The sequence below is a fragment of the Leptomonas pyrrhocoris genome (assembly GCF_001293395.1).
Source record: "Leptomonas pyrrhocoris isolate H10 chromosome Unknown, whole genome shotgun sequence".
NCBI lineage: Eukaryota > Euglenozoa > Kinetoplastea > Trypanosomatida > Trypanosomatidae > Leptomonas > Leptomonas pyrrhocoris.
Window position 1 is genome coordinate 1 of NW_015438395.1, and position 21,118 is coordinate 21,118.

The window sequence follows — 21,118 nt, forward strand, 5'->3', positions numbered from 1 at the left end:
CCTTCATGAAGCTGCCTATCGTGACAACATCGACGCCTGCATGAAAGATATCAACTTCACGGCGGCTCACCGCGTGCTGTGGGAGCTCGCCGTGCTGGACGCGGTCTGCACCGACGGCAACGACCGATCGCACGGCCTCGAGTCCGAGGAACTGGCGAAGACGCTGACGTACGCCGTGCAGCTTCTCATTCTACTGTCGCGCCTCTTCCTCTCGCCGGGGACGTCCACGACGTTCGAGCGGCCGCGCAGCGCGATGCTGAGCGAGGCGGAGAATAGAAAGCTGGACGAGGCTGCTGCTGCGGCGTCGCGTGCCGTCACAGCCGCACAGAGCGAGCTGCGCCGCTGCGTGGTGTACATGGGCGTCCTCCTCATGAGCTTTCTCGAAGGCTACGACAGCCGTGCGCGGGGGCAGCACCACACGGTGGTGGAGTCGCTGCTGTACTGCGTGGTTGATGTGTGGCGCCGGCTGCCAGGCTTTCCAATGCTGCCGCACGTGTACACGGCGGCGGTGGATCTCATGTCGCAGCTGACGGCGCACACGCTGGGCCACGTGCGACTGCACACGCTGCTCAAGGGCGCACGAACCCATAGAAAAGCGGAGACGGCCGCGGGAGAGGCAGCGGGGGGATATGAGCAGGCGGAAGGCGGCGAAGGGAAGGACGAAAACGGCGGCGAGGACGGCGAGACCCTCGCAGGCCTCTTCCCCCATCTCAGCGGCGCAGAGGAACGCGCCGTGCGAGGCAACCGCCACGACACCGCTACGGCGACCGGGCCCAACACTGCCTGGTCGCCCGTGCGCTTCCCACACATGTCGAACCGTTTAGGCGGCGACGAGGGACGCGTGCGCGACATCCCGATTAGCGGCTCCGAGGAGGAGCCGATGGCGGAGCAGACCGCGCAGGGCGGCTGGTTGATCCATCGCGGCTTACTTCACCTGAGTCAGCCGTACGGGGCGGCATTTCAGCGCGGGCGAGGGGGCGACCTGCACGACGACGACCACGACGCATACGCGGACAGCGACACCTACCGCTCCCATCGCCGTGCGGCGGCGGCGGCGCGGGCGGAGCGGGCGGAGCGGGCGGAGCTCACGAACGCGGCCTCGCCCAGCGCGCACCTGTGGGAGCGGCTGCTGCCGTGGTTGTGTGACATCGTGACGGGCAGCGTCTTTCCCTTGAATTCCCTCAGCGAGGCGGGGCAGCGGCTGCTGCGGCGGCGCGCCTGCAAAGTGTTCTGGTCTCTCTGGACAACGACGCAGATCACAGAGCAGCAGTACGTGCTTGCCTACATGCTCGACCGTGTGCTGGCGGATGTCCGCCGCAATGTGGTGCTGCTCGAGTACATGGGCGTCCTGCTGTCGCAGCTGCGGGGCGTGGTCGTGGTGGAGGCCCTCGTCCTCACCCCGCTGCTGCAGGTGGTGGTCTCGGTCGTGAAGAAGGCGGTTGCGACGGTGACGGCGGAGCAGGCGGAGTGGGAGCAACAGGCTGCAGTGGAGAAGCGGCAGGCCACCACGGCAGCGCAGCAGCAGGTCCTGCGTGCATCTCGCCGCCGTCGTCGCCGTGCCTTTGCGGAGGCGCAGGCCGCGCTGCACGGCCAGCTCGTGAGCTTCTTGACGCTGTTCCAGGACGCCCGCAGCGATGCCCCGCTGGTGCGGGACCGCTTTAAGCGGAGCTCGTCTTCCCCGCCCAACTCCCAGGCAATGGGGACGCAGTGCAGCTACTTCGACGCGACACGCAGCACTTTCTGCTGGCACGGGCATCAGTGTCATCGGCTCCATGTGGTGCCGGTGTCGGGGCTGCGCGGGAGGGACAACGAGGATGGCTGGTACCCGCTGTACGAGTTCGGCACCGGGGCGCAGCGGGTGGTGGATGCGCTGCTCACGGTGCTGGAGAACCGAGGCTTCCACAGCGCACCGCTTCTCGGGGATGGCAAGGGCGGTGCAGCGGCGAAGCCGACGGCGTCAGCAACAGCAGCGACGACACGGCGACGTACGTCCTCGCGGCCGAGTGAAGAGGCGACGCACACGCAGGGACGGGAGCGAGCTCTCACGGGTGCACGTCGGCGGGCCTCGTCTGACGGGTCGCGACCACGACGACCACCACCGCACCTCCATCTCCCCCCTGAACAAGCCGCCCCACTGGCACCGCCGGACACCGCCTCGACCACCACCACAACCGCCGCCGCTACCTTCACCCTTCCAGGGAATGCAGGAGAGGAAGAAGGCAGCAGTAGCCCGTCCGCAACGACGCTGGTGCGACACGAGCGGCTAACACCACAGGGCTTCGTCTCGATGATGGTCGGCGCGGCTCGCCAGGCCGCCGACAGCGCAACGAACCTCGCCGGCGCGGCTGTGCGAAACAGACGCGCGTCTCCGCGCACGAACAGCCGTGACGGCCGCACCGGCGGGCGGCGGCGGCGCTCAAGCTCGCGGCGCCGCACCGGAGACCGTGGCACGGAAACACAGCCGGCCGCAGCAGCAGAGGGTGACGACAGCGCGCAGGGCCTGCCTGACAATCGGCAGCTGTTCCAGCACTTCCACAATCAACGTCGGCAGCTGGAAGACCTGCAGCGCGATCTCCACAACATGCAGCGGCATGTCGAGGTGTTGCAACGTAATTATCGCGAAGCACCCGGCGACGGCGCCACGGCGGAGCAGCAGCAGCAGCAGTTGCCGTCCGCCAATGACTGGGGCGGCTTGCCGCGCGAGGATTCTTTTGCAGAGCCGGTGGCTGTGCCCAGTTCAGGGAAGCTGCCCGCGTTGCGACACCAGCTGAAGAACCCGTTCGATGCGCAGCGTCACGCCGTCGACCCCCTCCGTCGCGCTATCATTCCGTACTTCGCCTTCTTCTCCCGTCAGCTCGCGGAAGAAATGGTGCGGCTTTGCCTGGATTTTATGGCGGCGCAGCTCCGCGCTCGGGTAGTGGAGAAGACCGAGGCGGTGGAGGAGGAGGCGGAGGCAGCGGCGGCACGCGCGCAAGAGGAAGAGCAGCAGCAGCAGCAGCGTTCGCAACGGGAGCAGAGCACAGGCCCGTCATCGCCGTTGAACAACGCCGTCATGGTGGAGGTGATGCGCGAAGGGGGCGTGGCGCCCTCCGGCGCCTCCTCCGCGGTGGCCTCGCCTGTCACACCCTTCCCTCCGCTCTCCGCGGCCTCCACGGCGCTTGCGGCCACTTCCGCATCCTTGACGTCAGCCATTGTCATTGCCGCTGCCGCTGCTGCTGCTGTTGGTGGTGTAGGTGTAGGTGCGCCGACGTCCGGCACGACCGCCAACACGACAGCGCTTGCTGCAGCAGCGCGGGCCGCGGCGCAGATGCGGTTTTCCCCTGTCGAGGTAGCGGAGTGCCGCGTGAGTGAGGTGGTGGTGCACTTCTTGCTCCCCTGCTTCTTTACGTACTACCGCGAGTGCCTGCGCATCGTCCAGACCTACCATCCCGTTGACCGGGTGGGGACGGCGGCGGCGATTGGGGGAGGCAAAGCTGACAAGGAAGAAGATGTGATTGAAGTACAGGACGCGTTGGACTCGGATGCGTCTCGCCCCAGCGCGCTGTCGGTGATGTGTGAGTACATCACCTCCATCGACCTGCCCAACCGCGAGAAGAGCATCGTTCTGTGCGAGCTGCTGCTGACCGACATGGACCAGGTGGAGGACAACATCTGGCGAGACATGACCCGTGTGTTGGCCTCCGCGGTGCGGGTGCAGCACAAGGCGCAGAAGCTGACGGACAAGTCCGCCGCAGCTCTGGCGGCGTTTCATGAGCGGCGACGGCACGCCGTTGCGGCGTCAGAGGCCAAGCCGGCCTCCACTACCACGATGCCCGCCACCGCAGCATCAGCTGCGTCGGCAGAGCCCCACAAAATGACGCCCACCCGCGACGCCAACCCACCGCATCGTTGGGCGTGTCAGTCACCGTCGACAACCGCCACAGCTGCGGCGCGACCTAAATCACCCGCAAAAATGTCCGGTGCACCCGCTGATGCTGCGCATGGGCCCACTACAGATCGAGAGGACCTCCCCGAAAAAAACACGCCGGCCACCTTGAAGGCGGAAGAGGGGGAGGACGAGGAGACACCCAGCCTGCACCAGTACGTGGTGCCCGTCGGCATCTTCCTGGCGAACCTGGAGCGCTACATTATTCGCCAGCCCACCGCCTTCTGCCACGCCGTGCAAAAGTATTGCGAGGTGCGTTGGGTGCAGGCCCGCAAAGGCGAAGTCCCGGCGGCGTGGCTGGGGGTGTGGGTGCAGCCGCGATCATCGCCGTCGATGACCGAAAGGGTGAACGTAGCTGCGTCAGAGTCGCACACGAGCCGCAGCACGCGCGCGGGTGGACGACGTGCCCGCGCCGCCGCCGCCGCCGCTGCTGCCGGTCCACAGACGGCGGCTGTTGTAGCAGCTCTGTCCACAGAGCCCTCGCGCGAGTTCGTAGATCGCGTTTCCTGTTTTATGCAGCACCTTGTGCGGAACGTGGATGCCGGACTTGGCCGGGCATCCCACGGCGTGGAAGTACTCGCGGCTGTGGAGCAGCTGCCGGGCGTCTGCGCTGCCGTGCTCTCCTTGTCCCTTCCTATTCCCGTGCCCGTCATCTACGCCAGTATTCTCACGACGCAACCGCAGAACCTCGCCGCGTCGCGCAGCACCAGCGCCGCCCACGCGGAGCGCCACCACCGCAGCGAGGAAGGTGAATCCGATCTCATCCGAGTCCCTCCCTTCCTCGCCTTCGTGCTGCACCTCTGTGGGACGCTCAGTGAGGCAGACCGCAGCAACCCGTTCGACTTTGCAGCTGGGATCGACTTTGCCGCCGGCTTGTTGGCCTTCGACCCGGTTCTGGTGGCCGATGCGGTGCTGAGCACGCTGCAAAAACTCGTCTCCGCCCTCGAGCTTCTTCGTGAGACCGCCAAAGGCAAAAGACGCGGCGTGATGGAGGTGGCGGAGGCGGAGGCGGAGGGGGGGAATGATGAGGAGGCAGAGCAGCGAAGGGCGGAATCCACCGCTGCCCACGTCGCTGACGCCGCGACTCGCACTTGTGCGGTGGCGCTGCAGGCAAAGCGAATGGCGCGTCAGCGCAGCCTCATACGCTGCCTGCACGACCTGCTCTGCTTTCTGGAGTGCGGCAGCCCCCGCCCAGCTGCGGCGGCCGTGCCGGCCCGTCAGCGCGCCGTCCAGAACGCCGTCAGCGGCAGCGTCGTTCAAGAGGCGTTCCTGCGCTTCCACAAGCACCTCGCCAACCGCGGACTTCTCTCGTTGCTCTTCCGCGTCTGCCGCCTGCAGACGTGCGAGCACGGCCGCGACGCCACCTCACTGCTGCAGCTGCTGCGTCTCCAGCTGCTGACCTTTGGCGCCTACAAGATGGCGACGATGCTGTCGCCCGGTCAGAAGGTGTACGCGTCGCAGCAGCAGCAGGAGACGCAAGAGCGCCGGCGGCAGACCGGTATGACAAGTACTGGCGCCTCGCTTTGGCCACCGCTGCTCGCGACGCGAGGAGCGCGCTTCGCGGCTGCGTCACTGACGGGTGACCACGAGGCGAACTCCTTTCTGCGCTACATTGCGAACGAGATCGACTTGCCAACGAACGCGGTGCCTAACGGCACGCCGGACCCGACGCGGCCCTCCTTCGTGACTTCCTTGAGTCCGCTGCAGACCCTCTTCAACCAAGTCGAGGCACGACTGGAGGAGACGGACCGAGTAGCGGTGGAGGAAGACGACGCGGTGGAGGCGGAGGAGGACACCGCCTCCCACAGCTCCGCCGCGAGCTTCCCGGACTACGCGCAGTTTCAGAGCTACCCCGACTTCCCTGGGGCGGCGGTGGTGGCGGATGCGACAGCGGAGGAGGGTGTCGGAATGGAGGCGGCCGCGGCGGAGGAGGGCGAGATGTGGGAGCCGATGCGGGCGGTGGAGTCCTACGCCAACCACCGCCACCGCCCCCATCCACACGACGTCCGTCGCCGTAATCCGGCATTCACAGAATGGTGGGCCGAAGGCGAGGGGGCGGAGGAAGAAACGGAGGGGGGAGAGGATGAACGTGTCGAGAGCGCGGAGGCCGCACTGCACGAGGACGAAGGCCGGCAGCGTCGTCGGCATCGCAGCGCACACGAGGAAACGCCTGTGCAGCGGGGCGCCGGGGCTGCGGTGCGGCTCACTACCTCTGCTACTGCTGGCGACGGCGCCCCGATGGAAGCCGAGGGCAACAGGCATCTTCACCGCGGCAGCAGCAGCAGCGCCGGTGACGAGGAAGAGGAGGAGGGAGAAGCGGCAGAAGACGATGAGGACGACAACGAAGAGGAGCACACGGAGACGGCCCACCACGCGGAGGAGGAATACGAGGAGCAGGAGGAGGACAACGAAGAAAACTCCTTTGGGTGGCAGCCCTCCATGTGGCAGCTGCTGGTGCGCCGCGTCCGCAACGATAACACTGACCAAGAGGGACCGGAAGGCGAAGAAGACGAAGAGGACGAAGAAGGCGAGGAGGAGGAGGAAGGGGAGGAAGAGGAGGAAGAGGAGGAGGAAGAGGAGGAAGAGTCCGAGCACGGCGGCTTCGGCAGCTCCGACGGTGAGGTCGAGGAGTCCTTCCTCGGCGACAGCACGCTGGAAGAACGCTATCTGACGCCGCAGGTGTGGGCTCCCATGCTTGGACAGCGTCACGGCGGCCGCGGTGGCGGCGGCGGCGGTGGCGGCGGTGGTGGCTCGGGCGGCATCGGCGGTGTGCGTGCCGCGACGATCGACGAGCGGGCGCCCACCTTTGCGGCCTGCGCCTACCACGCCATGCTCGTCGCGGTGCGTCAGCTGCACAACGGCAACGTGGTAGAGACGGAGCGACCCGCACTGCCAGTCCTGCACGCCACAGAGGAAGAGGAGGCTGTAGAGGAGCCGCGTCAGCACCCGCCAGGCGCAGCAGCGGCAGAAACGACGCCGAGCGCCACGACCACGACCGCCACCGCAGCGGCGGCGACGGCGGACGGCTTTCGCGATGAGCCGCTCGTGCGACGGCTCAGGGACACGATCTCACACTTCTACCCTGGTCTCCAGAATCCGCATCCCAGCGAGATGAGGGCGCCAATGGCAGAGCAAGCGGCAACCGACACGACGGGTCCTGCAGGAATTGGCGGCGAGCCGGCAGACCGCGCTGTGGCCACGACGGAGGCCCCGGCAGCTGTTGCGGCGGCCGTCAACGAGCCGAGTACGACACCCACCGCTACGGTGGCTACGGCATCTCACAACAGCAACGATGCCGGCATCGATGATGTCACGGCCCGCATCTTGGCGCTGTTCGCATCCGGCAGCACCGCTGCCACGGGCGAATCATCCGAGGCGACTCCGAGTGCCGTTGTGCCTGCGCCGACCGCGACGCTGCCGGAGCTGACGGAGCCGGAGCCGTGGGAGGGAGTGCTGGACGTGCAGTTCTTAAACGAAATGCCGGAGGATGTTCGCAGCGAGATTCTCTTTGACAGCATGCAGACGCTGCGCGGCGCCGAAGAGCGCGAGGTGCTCGGGCAGCGCACACGGCTCTACCCAGGCTTCCTGCGCGCGATGCCGGCGGCGGCCCAGCGGCACGCGATGGAGGTCGAGGCACGGTGGGTGCGCGTCACCCGCGCCGACGACAGCGCAAACGAGCTGTACCAGACCATCCTCTCGGTCGATGCGGAGACCCGCCGTGACCTGCTCCTGCAGTGTGATCTGGGACTGCTGCAGCCGTACCCGGAGCTGCTGCGGGAGGCGGCGGAGCTGCGAGCAGAGGTGGAGCAGCAACGCGCAGAGGCCGAGGCGGCGCAGCGGGCGCAAGAGGAGCGGCGGCAGCGACAGCGCGAATTGACGAGTCAGCAGACCCGCAATCAGCGCAACTCGCGTCAGTGGGTCACGGACCGCGATGGACTCCTGCGCTACGGTGAGGACGGTGCGGCGAACTTGCCACGGGTGAATGTGCCAGGCATGCGGGAGATGGAAACGGTGGACGGCGTAATGAACGCGCTGTACCGCGGAACGGGTCTCATGTACTCCATCATCAACCACGAACTTTTTATTGCTCGCCGGCTGCACCGCTGCGACGGACTCCTGCAGGGTCTCAACGCGCCTCTGGTGGCGCAGGGCAGCGGGCTGACGATGCGGGCAGGCGGGGTGGACAGTGCCGCTGCGGCTGCTGCGGCTGCTGCGACGGCGCCGATGTCGGCGTGGGTGATGTCACCGTTTACGGAGGAGGCGTCGTATGACCAAGGCCGGCTGCTGCGGCACGGTGGAAGTCGCGGCGGCAACGCTCTTCGACGGACTTCACCCCCTGCGCTGACCTCCGTGCCGTTGCCTCCTGAAGTTTATCTCCCCGGCAACCGCGACAACACCCACCACAGCCGCAGCACGCCGCCGTCCTCATCGTCACCTCTGATGTCGCAGGATCCATCAGGGACGGCTTCGCCGCCGTCTCTGCTTGGTCTTGATACGGCACCTTCTGCTAGCGTGGCTGGTGAAGGCACCCCCAATGCACTGCTCCAATCCCCACCTTTCCCACCAGCCGCAGCCGCATCTGCATCAGCGGCAGCAACAGCGGAGCCATCAGAGAAGATACCGTCCGGCGTCCCAACAGCTCTGGCCGCCTTGAGCGAGTCAAGCGTGCCGGTGCAGGAGTCCCCCTATCACCCCCTCTCCCTCCCCCTACCAGAAGTGCCCGATGACGTTCTCGCGAGGTGTCTGGAGCTGCTCCGGCTGCGCGCCACGGCGGCGCTGTCGTTGCCGTACAACGCCACCGCGGGCATCAGCTGTCTCGACCAGCAGCTACAGCACCTTCTGCAGCTGCTCATGGGCAACCCAACCGCCGCGGCGCGACTGGTCAGTCAGATACTCGATGCCATGGCGAACACGCCGACAGCGACGGAGGAGGCGTCCGAGACGGCCTCTGCACCTGCGGTGGCCATGCGCTCCCCCCTCACCGCCTCCGAGCTTGCAGGGAATCAAATGTTCGTCAAGGGTGCCGCGGCGTTTCTTGTGTCTCTCATGAAGCAGAACCAGGCGATGGTGGCGAGCTTCTTCCTCCTGCCCGACGGCGCGCTGAACTCCGCAACGCTGAAGGCGGTGGAGGCGCCGATGGACGCGACGGAGCGGCGCTGCGCCGAGTACGGGCTGTGGGATCGGCTGTGGAAGGTGTGTCGACAGCACGTGCACGTGCAGGGGTTTTTCTACTCGCTGGATCAGCTACTGCGGCAGCTGGTGCGGAGCCAAAAAATGCTCTACAACGCAGAGGAAGATCGCGAGCTGGGCAGCAGCGACGACCCACTAGCCGACGAGCCGCTCACGGAATCCCTCATCATACACCCGCGGCACCCGCACCGACTGCGCTGGACGAACATACGCCGGCTCTCGAGCTACGAAGAGGGCGGCTACGTTTGCAACGTGTGCGGCGTCAACCCTGGTTACGACTACTGCTTTCACTGCACTTCGTGCCAGTTCGACCTGTGCCCCAGCTGCTCACGGGAGCGAATTACGCTGGAGGAGATGCGTACGCGCATCCGCCGCTCGTCGGCACTGATTCTAATGGCTGTGCCAGAGACGGTGACTTCCATGATCGCCTTCCTGCGGCACCCACTGTGCATGCCGAATATCGCTGCGAATGTGGTGCAGCTCATGTCTCGCGGACTGCAAGAGTGCGCCGCGCGTGAGAACAGCTCGCCGCTGTCGATCCATACGAGCAGCGACTTTGGCGGCAGCGTGAGTGCTGCTGCTGCTGCTGCTGCCGCCTCCGCCTCTTCGTCTGCCAATGCAAGCGCGACGACGACGACGACGACGATCACCACCACCGTCACGTCGGTTCCGTCTCTCTCCTACGCGTCGTGGCAAAGCCGAAGCACCGCACACGCCTCAACGTCTCCCACCAACCCGCTGCGTGTTCTTGAGCAGGAGCTGGTGCAGATGGCCGATGCCCGCGTCCGGGCCATGAAGGAGGCGCGAGACGCGTTTCGACAGGAGGTGTACAGGATACTGCACAGCAAGTCGGACCCGGCGAAGGCGTCTGCCGGCGATGGCGCTGGTGGCGCGGGCAGTCCAGGACTGATGGCGCAACACGCCATTCGCTATCAGCTGAGCATACCTGAAGGGTACATCTTCGACACCGACACCGCCATGGCTCTTGTGGTGAAGCTGGACATCAAGGACAGAGAGGGCGATGCCATTCAGCGCCTCTTCGAAACCTTCGCATCAGCCTCCTGCGCCGAACCGCGCGCCTTCACGATGCTGTGGCGTGCGAGCCAAACCTACCTGCGCGACGTCTCGACGTTGCTGGAGCACTTGACGCCGCAGGAGGTTCTCCCCCTGCCCTCGTGCGTCTCGTCGGTGTTGCAGACCTTCTGTCGCTATCACCTCAGCGATCTGCACCAACGCGGCGCCTCCGGAAGCGCACGGACGCTGACGGGCAGCCGCAGCAACCTGGCCGGCGAGACGGAGCACTTCCTGCGGGCGTCGACGAAGCCGTCCTCGGTGTCGGACCGTGCGGTGAAGGAGCTGTCGGAGCAAGAGGACGCCGCGCAGTCGATGACCGCCGTCGGCACCCGCCTCTCCGACGAAGGCCTGAACACCGCCGAGGAGCACCAGCGTCGCCTGCCACACGTGGTGCGCATGGTGCTCGAAGAAAACCGCGTCACGCTGAACATGCTGCTGCACTGGAACCGCAACCTGCTCAAGGAGAACTTCACGTTTCTCAAGTATGAGCCGAACCTGATCGACTTCAACTTCAAGCTGAGCGACTTCCGTCGACGACTGGGGCTGCGCCGTGGGTCGAACATACTGCTGCGGGTGAAGCGAGAGAGCTGCCTGCTGGACAGCTTCAAGGAGCTGCAGAAGCAGAGATCGTTGGGCGGGCAGCTTCACGTTCACTTCGAGGGGGAGGAGGGCGCTGACGCCGGCGGCTTGACGCGGGAGTGGCTGCAGATTCTCTCCGAGGCCCTCGTGGACGAGCGCTACGCGCTGTTTGTCCACTCACAAGACAGCGCCTCCTTCCAGCCGAACCCCTTCTCCAGCGTCAATCCGAACCACCTCGAGTACTTTCAGTTTGCCGGCGTCGTGGTGGCCCTGTCGATCACGCACAACGTGCCGATCGACATCCACTTTACGCGGGCCTTTTACCGCCACATCATCGGCCACCGCCCTGTTTTTGCTGATTTGCAGAGCTTCGACCAGGAGCTGTACACGAACCTAAACTGGATCATGGAGAACGACGTCACGAACCTGGCACTGACCTTCGCGGTGAACTACAACCGCTTCGGCTCCGTCGAGGAGGAGGAGTTGGAGCCGAACGGCAAAAACACGATGGTGACGAACGCCAACAAGCAGCAGTACGTGCGGCTTCTGTGCGAGTTCCATATGACGCGGCGGACGGAGGAGCAGCTGCTCCGTTTCCTGAAGGGCTTCTACTCCGTCATCCCGCGCCGTGAGATTCAGTGCTTCACGGAGAATGAGCTGGAGCTGGTGATCAGCGGCATGCCCGACATCGACGTCGAGGACCTGCGCACGCACACGGTGTACGAGGGCTACAGTAGCACGTCCCCGCAGATCCGCTGGTTCTGGGAGGCCGTCAACGCCATGACGAAGGAGGACTTGGCGAACCTGCTGCAGTTCACGACCGGCTCGTCGAAGGTGCCACACGGCGGGTTTAGTCACCTCGAGGGCACCAACGGGCGGTCGCTGCCTTTCACTATTAGTCGCTGGGCAGTTAGCAAGGAGGACCTGCTGCCGCAGGCACACACCTGCTTCAACAAGATCGACTTGCCTGTCTACGCGTCTGCCGCGGTGCTGAAGGAGAAGTTGATGCTGGCCATCACCTACGGCAGCATGGGCTTTACGATGGTGTAGAGCTGTAAATCGCTTCTGTTACTGCTGTTGCTCGTCTTCCTCTCGCTTGTTGCATGATCGCACTGGTGCCGTGTGGAGGATTCAGCGGTGCCCCGTGGACTGCCTCTGCACAAGCACACGAAACAGGCGGACAGACGCCATGGCAAAACACGCGGAGGTGTGTGGTGCGTGGCCGGAAACGTTGTTGCTGCGCTCCCTTTTTTATTTGCTTGTGTTTTCTAATCCAGTTGAGGTCTAATCTCTTTGAACACAGAACAATGCATATAGAAGACAAAAACAACGGTGCCCTGCCGCTCTGAAAGCAAAGCAGTGCTAAAACATGGAGGAACGGTGAGTGTCTTCTTCCAACCAGTTTCAATGACTTGTCGTACTTCACAGGTGCCGGCGACTGCGATGGGGGTTGTCTCCGCGGCCTGTTGGCGCTCTCACGAATCCCCAAAGTGCAAGTGAACCACCACCTCATTTCTCGCTGTTGGGAAAGCAACAGCAGCAGCAGCAGCAGCAGCAACCGTCGTTGCGCGGTCTTTTCCTTTGTGGTCCTCTTTACGGTCCACATCGATCGTTTCCGATCTTCCAACGCTCTCCCGCTCTTCTCACGCTGTTTTTCTCTTTATAGCTCTAGCTCTTCTAGCACCGCATTGCGACTCCTACTGCTCCGCGCTCCACGATATTCATATACATTTGTTTATGTATATCTGACTGCTCTCCGAGACCGCACCGCTTCGTTCGCATTCTCGCTAAAGAGAAAAGCTTTCTTCTCTCACTCTCTTCCTATTCTATCCTAGGCTGTTTTCCGCCTTCTGCGATTTCACGTGCATCCTTGTTTTCCTTCTCTTTTCTATTACGCTGCTGCGACGACAAAGACTTTAGAATCAGTCCCATTTACCTTTACTTACAGCTCCTATCGACATTCGCGATGGCCACCCTGCAGCAGGTGCGCGATCAGCTGGCGAAGCTCGTCGCCTTCCGCTCCGTGAGCGCCGACTCGAACCTCGAGCTGATCGAGTACGTGCGTGCGTACCTGAGCGGGTGCGGTGTGGCGCACGTGACGGTGATGAAGGCGCAGGACGGGATCCACGCCAACCTGGTGGCGACGCTGCCGAGTGCGGCCGGCGCGACGGAGGGCGGCCTGATCCTGAGCGGGCACACGGATGTTGTGCCTGTGGAGGGGCAGGCGTGGGACAGCGACCCGTTTGTGCTGACGGAGCGGGAGGGCAAGCTGTACGGGCGCGGGTCGTGCGACATGAAGGCCTTCATTGCGGTGGTCCTTGCCCTGGTGCCGGAGTGGGTGCGCACGCCGCCGCGCAAGCCGGTGCAGCTGGTGCTGACCTACAACGAGGAGACGAACTTCGGCGGCGTGAACGATCTAGTGGCGAGCTGCAGCGCTGCGCTGAAGAAGTGCGAGGGCTGCATCGTGGGTGAGCCGACGATGCTGGACCTTGTGATCGCCCACAAAGGCATCTGCTCCAACTACATCACGATGCGCGGCAAGGCGGCGCACTCCTCGCTGCAGACGGCGGGCTACAACGCGATCGAGCCGGCCGCACAGTTCATGAACTTTTTGTTTGAGATGAGGGAACGGTTTGCGCGCGAGGGCCCCTTCGAGGAGGGCTACGCGGTCACGCACACCACTCTCTGCCCTTCGTTCGTGCGCGGCGGCAACGCGATGAACACGATCCCCGCGGCGTGCACGGTGGGCTTCGAGTTCCGCAACGTCCAGGCCCACAGCGGTGCCGGCATCAAGAGGGAAATCCATGCGAAGCTGGATGAGCTGGAGAAGAAGATCATGTCCGCTATGACGTCGTTGGAGGGCGATGCGGCGGGGGCGAAAGGCTCCTGGATTGATCGTAAAGGCATGCAGGACGTGCAGCCCTTTAGCGGCAATGACGGTGCAGCGGTGGTCCAGGCGCTCCGCGTGGCGCATGGTGCGGAGCCGAAGACGCTGAAGGTGTGCTTCTGCACCGAAGCGGGCGAGTACCAGAACCTCGGCGTGAACACCGTCGTGTGCGGTCCCGGCAGCATTGAGCAGGCGCACAAGGCGAACGAGTTCGTGTCACTGGAGCAGCTGGAGAAGGGGCTGGCGGTGATCCGCCGTGTGGTGCAGCTGATGTGCGGCGGCGGTGCCGCGAGCCAGCTGTGAGAGCAGGTTGTGGTCAACGATGCGCAACACGAGCAACGAACAGTAGAATAGTAGCTTGACGTCGGCTCTCGCGGACGCCGCCCTCTGCCGCATGCAGACGCGCAAGGGCAGCTCGAAACCAAGGTGACGCAGGTTCTCGTGGCCCTGCATAAGTCTGGGATCACCGGAAGCAGTTCTAACGGTTGCATCTCTGTGCCCTGTGGTGTGCCGCAGAACGGCAGCAGTGCACAAACCGTTTTGAACATCCTTTCTTTCTTCTTTCAAATCGAGCTGCACACGACGATGATTTCTTATTTCCTTCGCTGATGTCGACGACAGGATCATTATTTTTATCGCCTAGCAGAGAGCATAGTTTGTTGTACGAAGTGCCTCTTAACGTAGTAGTTTGTTTTCCTCTTCTTCCCCTTGTTCTAGTAGACCGCGCCCTGCAACCACAGGTCTCTCCGTAAGTAACCTGCAGGCGCTCCTTCTTCAGCGCAGTAACACACCAAAGGCCTTTTCGTTTTGCTCAAGTTAAAGGCGTCTGCTGCACAGGCGCGTCTAACGCTACCATTTCCAGTCCTTCGTGTTTCCTCTTTGGTGACGACTGCCTCTATTTTGGTTTTCACTGAGCCTTTCAAGTTCACAAAACTCCTTCGTGGTCTCCTCTTTCTTTTCAGTATTTTAAACCTCGTTAAAGCTGCTGGCAACGTGGTTCAATGGATGAGTCGCATCTCCCGTCGCCACCCACGACCGGCGCACCGCCACGTCCCCAATGCGTCCGCAGAGAGTCCGCATTTCGTGTATCCCTTTTCTCTACGTGGACCGCGTCGTTTGCGTGGCTGGCAACCGGCGCGTGGGTGCGCGTGACGCTTCACAGACGTGCCCCACAGCGCAAACCACCATGCACACCGAGTGGACCACCTCTGGCGCACTCGCGGCCCAACCCAATGTGTGTGCGTTCCGCATCGTCGTCTCTCCACGCTGCTGGTGCACTCTACTCGCCCTTTCTTCGCCTTCTACCTCCTTTGGCGTCTGCGGCTCCGCTGGCAAACGCACAACTCGCCGTGCGGATCTCCCGCCACACTCATCTGCGTATTCGCAAGGCTCCCCGACGCCACTGCCATCGTTCAAGCGCTGATTTCTCTGTTTCTCTTCCTTCTCCTTACCATTTGTGCTCGAGTCGTTTCTAACGGTTAAGAAAACTTCATTCAAATCCAAAACGTTTATTAGCTTCCCTTTTTTTTTTGTTTCTTCGATCCTTTTCCCCTCTTTGCTGGAGACACCCGCTCGCCTTCGTCGCACTCGGCTCCTTCCTTACGGCCGACACTTCCCGCCAGTTGTGTGCTTCCGCCGGAAAGAACAGCCAAGACGCAGCGAGGCGTTCGACGCCGCTGACCTCTTACCGTATTTGTCCGTGCGTGCTCCTCGGGGCGACTTCGCTTGTGGTTGTCCGACACGCCAGCGCTCCTCGCCGCAGCTTGGCTTGTGCGCCGAGTGCTGTTCTCTACCCCGGCTCCGCTTTCTTTCTTTCTTTCGCAAAAACAAAAGTTACTATCGACATTCGCGATGGCCACCCTGCAGCAGGTGCGCGATCAGCTGGCGAAGCTCGTCGCCTTCCGCTCCGTGAGCGCCGACTCGAACCTCGAGCTGATCGAGTACGTGCGTGCGTACCTGAGCGGGTGCGGTGTGGCGCACGTGACGGTGATGAAGGCGCAGGACGGGATCCACGCCAACCTGGTGGCGACGCTGCCGAGTGCGGCCGGCGCGACGGAGGGCGGCCTGATCCTGAGCGGGCACACGGATGTTGTGCCTGTGGAGGGGCAGGCGTGGGACAGCGACCCGTTTGTGCTGACGGAGCGGGAGGGCAAGCTGTACGGGCGCGGGTCGTGCGACATGAAGGCCTTCATTGCGGTGGTCCTTGCCCTGGTGCCGGAGTGGGTGCGCACGCCGCCGCGCAAGCCGGTGCAGCTGGTGCTGACCTACAACGAGGAGACGAACTTCGGCGGCGTGAACGATCTAGTGGCGAGCTGCAGCGCTGCGCTGAAGAAGTGCGAGGGCTGCATCGTGGGTGAGCCGACGATGCTGGACCTTGTGATCGCCCACAAAGGCATCTGCTCCAACTACATCACGATGCGCGGCAAGGCGGCGCACTCCTCGCTGCAGACGGCGGGCTACAACGCGATCGAGCCGGCCGCACAGTTCATGAACTTTTTGTTTGAGATGAGGGAACGGTTTGCGCGCGAGGGCCCCTTCGAGGAGGGCTACGCGGTCACGCACACCACTCTCTGCCCTTCGTTCGTGCGCGGCGGCAACGCGATGAACACGATCCCCGCGGCGTGCACGGTGGGCTTCGAGTTCCGCAACGTCCAGGCCCACAGCGGTGCCGGCATCAAGAGGGAAATCCATGCGAAGCTGGATGAGCTGGAGAAGAAGATCATGTCCGCTATGACGTCGTTGGAGGGCGATGCGGCGGGGGCGAAAGGCTCCTGGATTGATCGTAAAGGCATGCAGGACGTGCAGCCCTTTAGCGGCAATGACGGTGCAGCGGTGGTCCAGGCGCTCCGCGTGGCGCATGGTGCGGAGCCGAAGACGCTGAAGGTGTGCTTCTGCACCGAAGCGGGCGAGTACCAGAACCTCGGCGTGAACACCGTCGTGTGCGGTCCCGGCAGCATTGAGCAGGCGCACAAGGCGAACGAGTTCGTGTCACTGGAGCAGCTGGAGAAGGGGCTGGCGGTGATCCGCCGTGTGGTGCAGCTGATGTGCGGCGGCGGTGCCGCGAGCCAGCTGTGAGAGCAGGTTGTGGTCAACGATGCGCAACACGAGCAACGAACAGTAGAATAGTAGCTTGACGTCGGCTCTCGCGGACGCCGCCCTCTGCCGCATGCAGACGCGCAAGGGCAGCTCGAAACCAAGGTAACGCAGGTTCTCGTGGCCCTGCATAAGTCTGGGATCACCGGAAGCAGTTCTAACGGTTGCATCTCTCTCTCTCTGTGTGTGTGTATGTAGGTGGACTTGGTAAATTCCTCGGTGCTCTCTCACGTCAGCAAAAGCAACCGAAAGCGGTTGCAGAGGGGCTTTCTTCCCTCGGACTCTTTTTCTGTTTAATCTTTAACCTCGCCGACATTCAAGTGATGCTTCTCTCCACCCACCAGTGCTGTACAGGCGACACAGGGGAAGGGCAGAACTGCACGCCGGACGAGCCTCGCACGGTAGACGCCGAGGTGGTGGTGATAGCAGCAGCAAACGTGTAGCATCCAACCCGGTAGGCTTCTGCAAACGGTCTCAATATTAAAGAGCAAGAACTATCAATCAACCGAGCAAGCGACCCAGTTGTGTAGAATCTAGTAGGTAGCAATTACGCCGTTCTTTCTGTGCCGTTTTAACATGTAAGGGGAACAGTCGGTTGAACTACTCTTTTCATTTGTTTTAATGTAAGTAATACATACGGCACCCAGTTCGATACAGTGCGGAGACGTTTTTGGGAGGGGCTGTGCAGCGGCACACGCACAACGCTCCCCCTTTTTTCCCCCTGTTTTTCCTCGTTGAAATCGCAAAGCGCAAGGTAGAACTATCGGCGCCGCCTGAGCTATTTAGATTCCACAGGGCGGTCTGCTTTCCTGTTCCCGTGTTGGCGCCGCATTTTTATCTGCATCCTTCCCCCTTCCCCCTCCCCTCCCTCCCCTCGCTTCTGCTGCTTCAACGAATGTATTTTGCGATTCCTTTTTTCCCATGAGGAACCGCTCTCGTGCGCCCCCCTCCCTCCCCCCTTAACCAGAGAGAAAAAGAAGCGATCAAAACACATTCTCTCACCGACACACACACACACACACACACTCACGTGCTAGAGCTCGTGCGCAACACCGCCGCCTGCCCGCGCCTCGCTGACGTCCACTCTTTTAATCGACCAGGCCTACCGGGAGTGAAGCGGCGATACCTGACGTCATCCATACTGCTTTCCCTTTTGGTGTTGCTTCCCTTCAACTTCGTTGGACGTGTCGGAACAAAAGCGCCCTCAAGGATCCAACACACACGCATATATAAATACACCGTAATTGCAACGGAACAACACCACCTCCGTTATGCCGATTGTTCGTGGCGCCATCATCGGTGCCGGCACCGTCGGGCAAGGCGTGTACAACATCGCTCAGCAACGCCGTGAGGAGCTGAAGCAGAAGCTGGGCGGGGCGGAGCTGGTCATCGTGAAGATTCTAGTGACCGACCTGACGCGTCCGGATCGGGTTCTGCCACCGGGTCTTGCCAATCCTGCTGAGATCCTCACGGACTCCATCGATGAAGTATTTCGCGCGGACGTGCACGTTGTGTTCGAGGCGGCGGTGGGCGAGGAGCCCATCTTTACCTACCTACAGCGCGCCATCGTCGAGCACGGCTGCTCCGTCATCACCGCGAATAAGGTCATGTTTGCCCGCTACGGGGCGGCGCTGCAGGAGCTGGCGAGCGTCACGACTCCGCCGCCGACGTCGCCTTTTGCGAAGGTCTTTGTCGGCTTCGAGGCAACGGTGGCCGCCGGTCTACCGATCATTAAGCCGCTGCAGAGCATGTGCTTTGTGCACCACGTCCGCAAGCTGGAGGGTATCCTCAACAGCACGAGCAACTACATCCTCACCGAGCTCCGTCTTCACCCTGAAAGGACGTTTGCCGAGGTGGTGGCGACGGCGCAGGCGCTGGGTTACGCCGAGACGGACCCGACGAACGACATCTCCGGCAGCGACGCCTTCATGAAGCTGCTCATTCTTCTCTCTGTCGCCTTCGGCCAGCAACCCGACCGCGCCTCCATCCCTGTGGTTGGCATTGACAGCCTGACTCCGGAGATGCTGAGGGAGGCGGCGGCGAAGGGGCTGCGGTATCGGCACATCGTCCGCGCTGAGTTACAGATACCAACTCCGCAGCTGCCCTCCGCCGACGATGGGGCGTGCGGCGCGGACACCGCAGCGTGGTCCCCGACGTGTGCGCCGACGGCCCAGCTCGTCTGCTCCGTGCGGCCGCAGCTGGTGGGACCGGAGCACCCCCTCTACGGCATGGACGGCACGACGAGTGCGTTGTCGGTATGGACCGATTACCTTGGCTGTGTGACGATTAACGGGCCGGGGGCGGGTATGTACCCGACGGCAAGCGGCATGATGGAGGATTACGCCGTGTGGATGCACGCCTACAAGCGTGCAGCGCCGGCGGCGTAAACAAACAAACAAACAAACAAAGCAAACATACGGCATGCGAGAGGGAGGAGGAAGACAGCGGTGGGGGGGGGGGGGAGGGCAGAGGGAGCCAGAAGGGGAAGACGCCCGCACAGTGAGAGTTCTGGCGTGCGCGTCGTGCATTGCCGAGGACGGATGTATCAGAACAGAAGGGAATGCTTCGGGTTTGCTGTCCTTTTCTCCTTTTCCCCCTTTTTTCTTTTGCTTCCTTTCGCGATGTCGCATCCAAAGAGCGCTTAAGCAGCGTCAAGGTACAAACACCACCACCACCGACAACAACCAAAAGGACGCCTCGCTCCGCGGATATTTCAAGCGCAAACTCAGACGCACGCTGGTGTGAAGCCTGCAACGACGGTCTCAAAAACTAACAAGCAAAACAAAACCAAAAGAAGGGCTGTGCAGTCGAATTATTTTGACCCGGTCGAATCAGCCATTCCCTCCCCCCTCTCTCTACAGCTACTACCATTATTACAAAAAAAAATGGTGTGGGAAGGGACACGGAAAAGCAGCTGCTATCAAACAACTGTTACCGTCGTTGTGTCGGTAGGCTATCGCGTCGTTTTTCCCTTTTAGCGTGTGTGCGCCGCAGAAGCCTGTGCACGATGGAAAGCACACGACACATCCACGCTGAATTTATAGTCTCCGCTGATGCAGGGCGAAGCATCAGTGTTATTATTATTATTGAAAGGGAGGCTGCTGCGACTCTCCTTGCCTCATATCTCCTCCTTTCATTTTTTTTTTTTGCCACTTCCACGTCTTTTGGTTTGCTTTCTAAGCCACTTTTGCGTCCTCTTGTCCTCCCCCTTTCCCCTTCCTATTTATGTTCTCCTACTTGGACGTTTGCGTGCGCAACGCGAAACACTCACCAACAATCGATACACACAATCTTCCCCTAAAACACGCTTCTTTCAAGTATCCCTTTCCTTTTTGGTTAAGTCACCACTTTCTGACGCCAGAAGGAGAGTGCCCTTCGCTGTGCGCCTCTCACACAAACCCTGTAGGATAAGCATTAGGGAAGGTCCACACATACACACGCACGTTCACCTGTGTGTGCGACGAGGTGGGCGCGCCTATTTTGCCTCTTCTCGTTTTCTTCTGCTTTGATTTGTCTATTTCTTCTTCTGTTTGTCTCTTCTGTTTGCCCTATTCTGGTGAACTCGTAAAAAGGAGAAAGGACGTTACCACCCCCAACACAACATCCTAAAAGAAGGAAGAGGAAAGGTGTGAAGTACGGAAGTGTTGTCGTTAAACACTCTGCGAGCACCTGACGTTATCGCCTCTTCGTCTTCTTCTTTATTTTCCCTCAGCCGTTAGCCGCATTTTTTTTCTTTTCTATTCTCTTTCGTTCTCTTTTTGTTTCTTTCGGCCTGCGCTCACAACGGACTTGCATCGGGGTGTTTCGTACTACTGTTATGATATATATATATATATATATCTTCTCTTTGTCTCCTCGACGCTGATCTCTCTCTCTCTCTCCCGCCACCCACCTGCAAAAGCGCACGGCCAATCTTGAAAACGATTTCTTCTACCTTTTTTTCCTTTTCTAATTCTCTCGACTATTTACAATTTTTTTTCAGGCGCCTTCCTTTTGGTTTGTGTTTTTTTTCCTCTTATTATTATTAGTAGTACTACTCTTCTCTGCACGTACGCCGTCGATTGAATCAGGATTAGAAACACACCGCACGCTGCAATCGAGTACTGCTCGCCGGTCCCTCCTCCTCCTCCTCCTCCTCTGAGTACACTGCTTTGTTTCCTTCAGGTTTTCATTGGTGTGATCTCTGCTGCAGCTTCCCTGTCAGCTGAGGTGTGTGTGTGCGCGGTGTTTCATAACAATAAGTACTTTTTATTTTCTACTTTACGACGCTGTCTCCGACGCTGTTTTCTTCTCCTGACCTCTCATTATATAAATACTTGTGTCTCTCTCTCTCTCCCTCCGTCTCACCCTCACGCCGTGTGCGTGCATGT

The 21,118-nt window shown here is 61.7% G+C and overlaps 4 protein-coding genes across 7 annotated transcripts; all 4 read left to right on the plus strand.

Annotated features, from left to right (window-relative positions):
* Positions 1-40: 40 nt before the first annotated feature.
* ABB37_10023 (putative ubiquitin-protein ligase) lies at positions 41-11,818 on the plus strand (the record flags this gene model as incomplete). The annotated part of the gene is made up of 1 exon (XM_015809735.1): positions 41-11,818. The coding sequence occupies one exon, from the start codon at positions 41-43 to the stop codon at positions 11,816-11,818; it is 11,778 nt and encodes a 3,925-aa protein (XP_015651625.1).
* A 614-nt stretch (positions 11,819-12,432) lies between these two features.
* Positions 12,433-13,958, plus strand: ABB37_10024 (acetylornithine deacetylase-like protein; the record flags this gene model as incomplete). Of its 3 annotated transcripts, none has more annotated exons than XM_015809736.1 (1): positions 12,433-13,958. In XM_015809736.1, exon 1 carries the CDS (start codon positions 12,735-12,737, stop codon positions 13,956-13,958), a length of 1,224 nt encoding a protein of 407 aa, XP_015651626.1. In that variant the 5' UTR covers positions 12,433-12,734. The 3 variants fall into 3 exon arrangements, with proteins under 3 accessions (XP_015651626.1, XP_015651627.1, XP_015651628.1); XM_015809737.1 differs by having other exon boundaries at positions 12,439-13,958; XM_015809738.1 differs by having other exon boundaries at positions 12,680-13,958.
* Positions 13,959-15,041: 1,083 nt separating this feature from the next.
* On the plus strand, positions 15,042-16,730 carry ABB37_10025 (acetylornithine deacetylase-like protein; the record flags this gene model as incomplete). Of its 2 annotated transcripts, none has more annotated exons than XM_015809739.1 (1): positions 15,042-16,730. In XM_015809739.1, exon 1 carries the CDS (start codon positions 15,507-15,509, stop codon positions 16,728-16,730), a length of 1,224 nt encoding a protein of 407 aa, XP_015651629.1. In that variant the 5' UTR covers positions 15,042-15,506. The 2 variants fall into 2 exon arrangements, with proteins under 2 accessions (XP_015651629.1, XP_015651630.1); XM_015809740.1 differs by having other exon boundaries at positions 15,137-16,730.
* Positions 16,731-18,019: 1,289 nt separating this feature from the next.
* Positions 18,020-19,135, plus strand: ABB37_10026 (homoserine dehydrogenase-like protein; the record flags this gene model as incomplete). Its single annotated transcript, XM_015809741.1, has 1 exon — positions 18,020-19,135. One exon carries the CDS (start codon positions 18,020-18,022, stop codon positions 19,133-19,135), a length of 1,116 nt encoding a protein of 371 aa, XP_015651631.1.
* Positions 19,136-21,118: the final 1,983 nt, after the last annotated feature.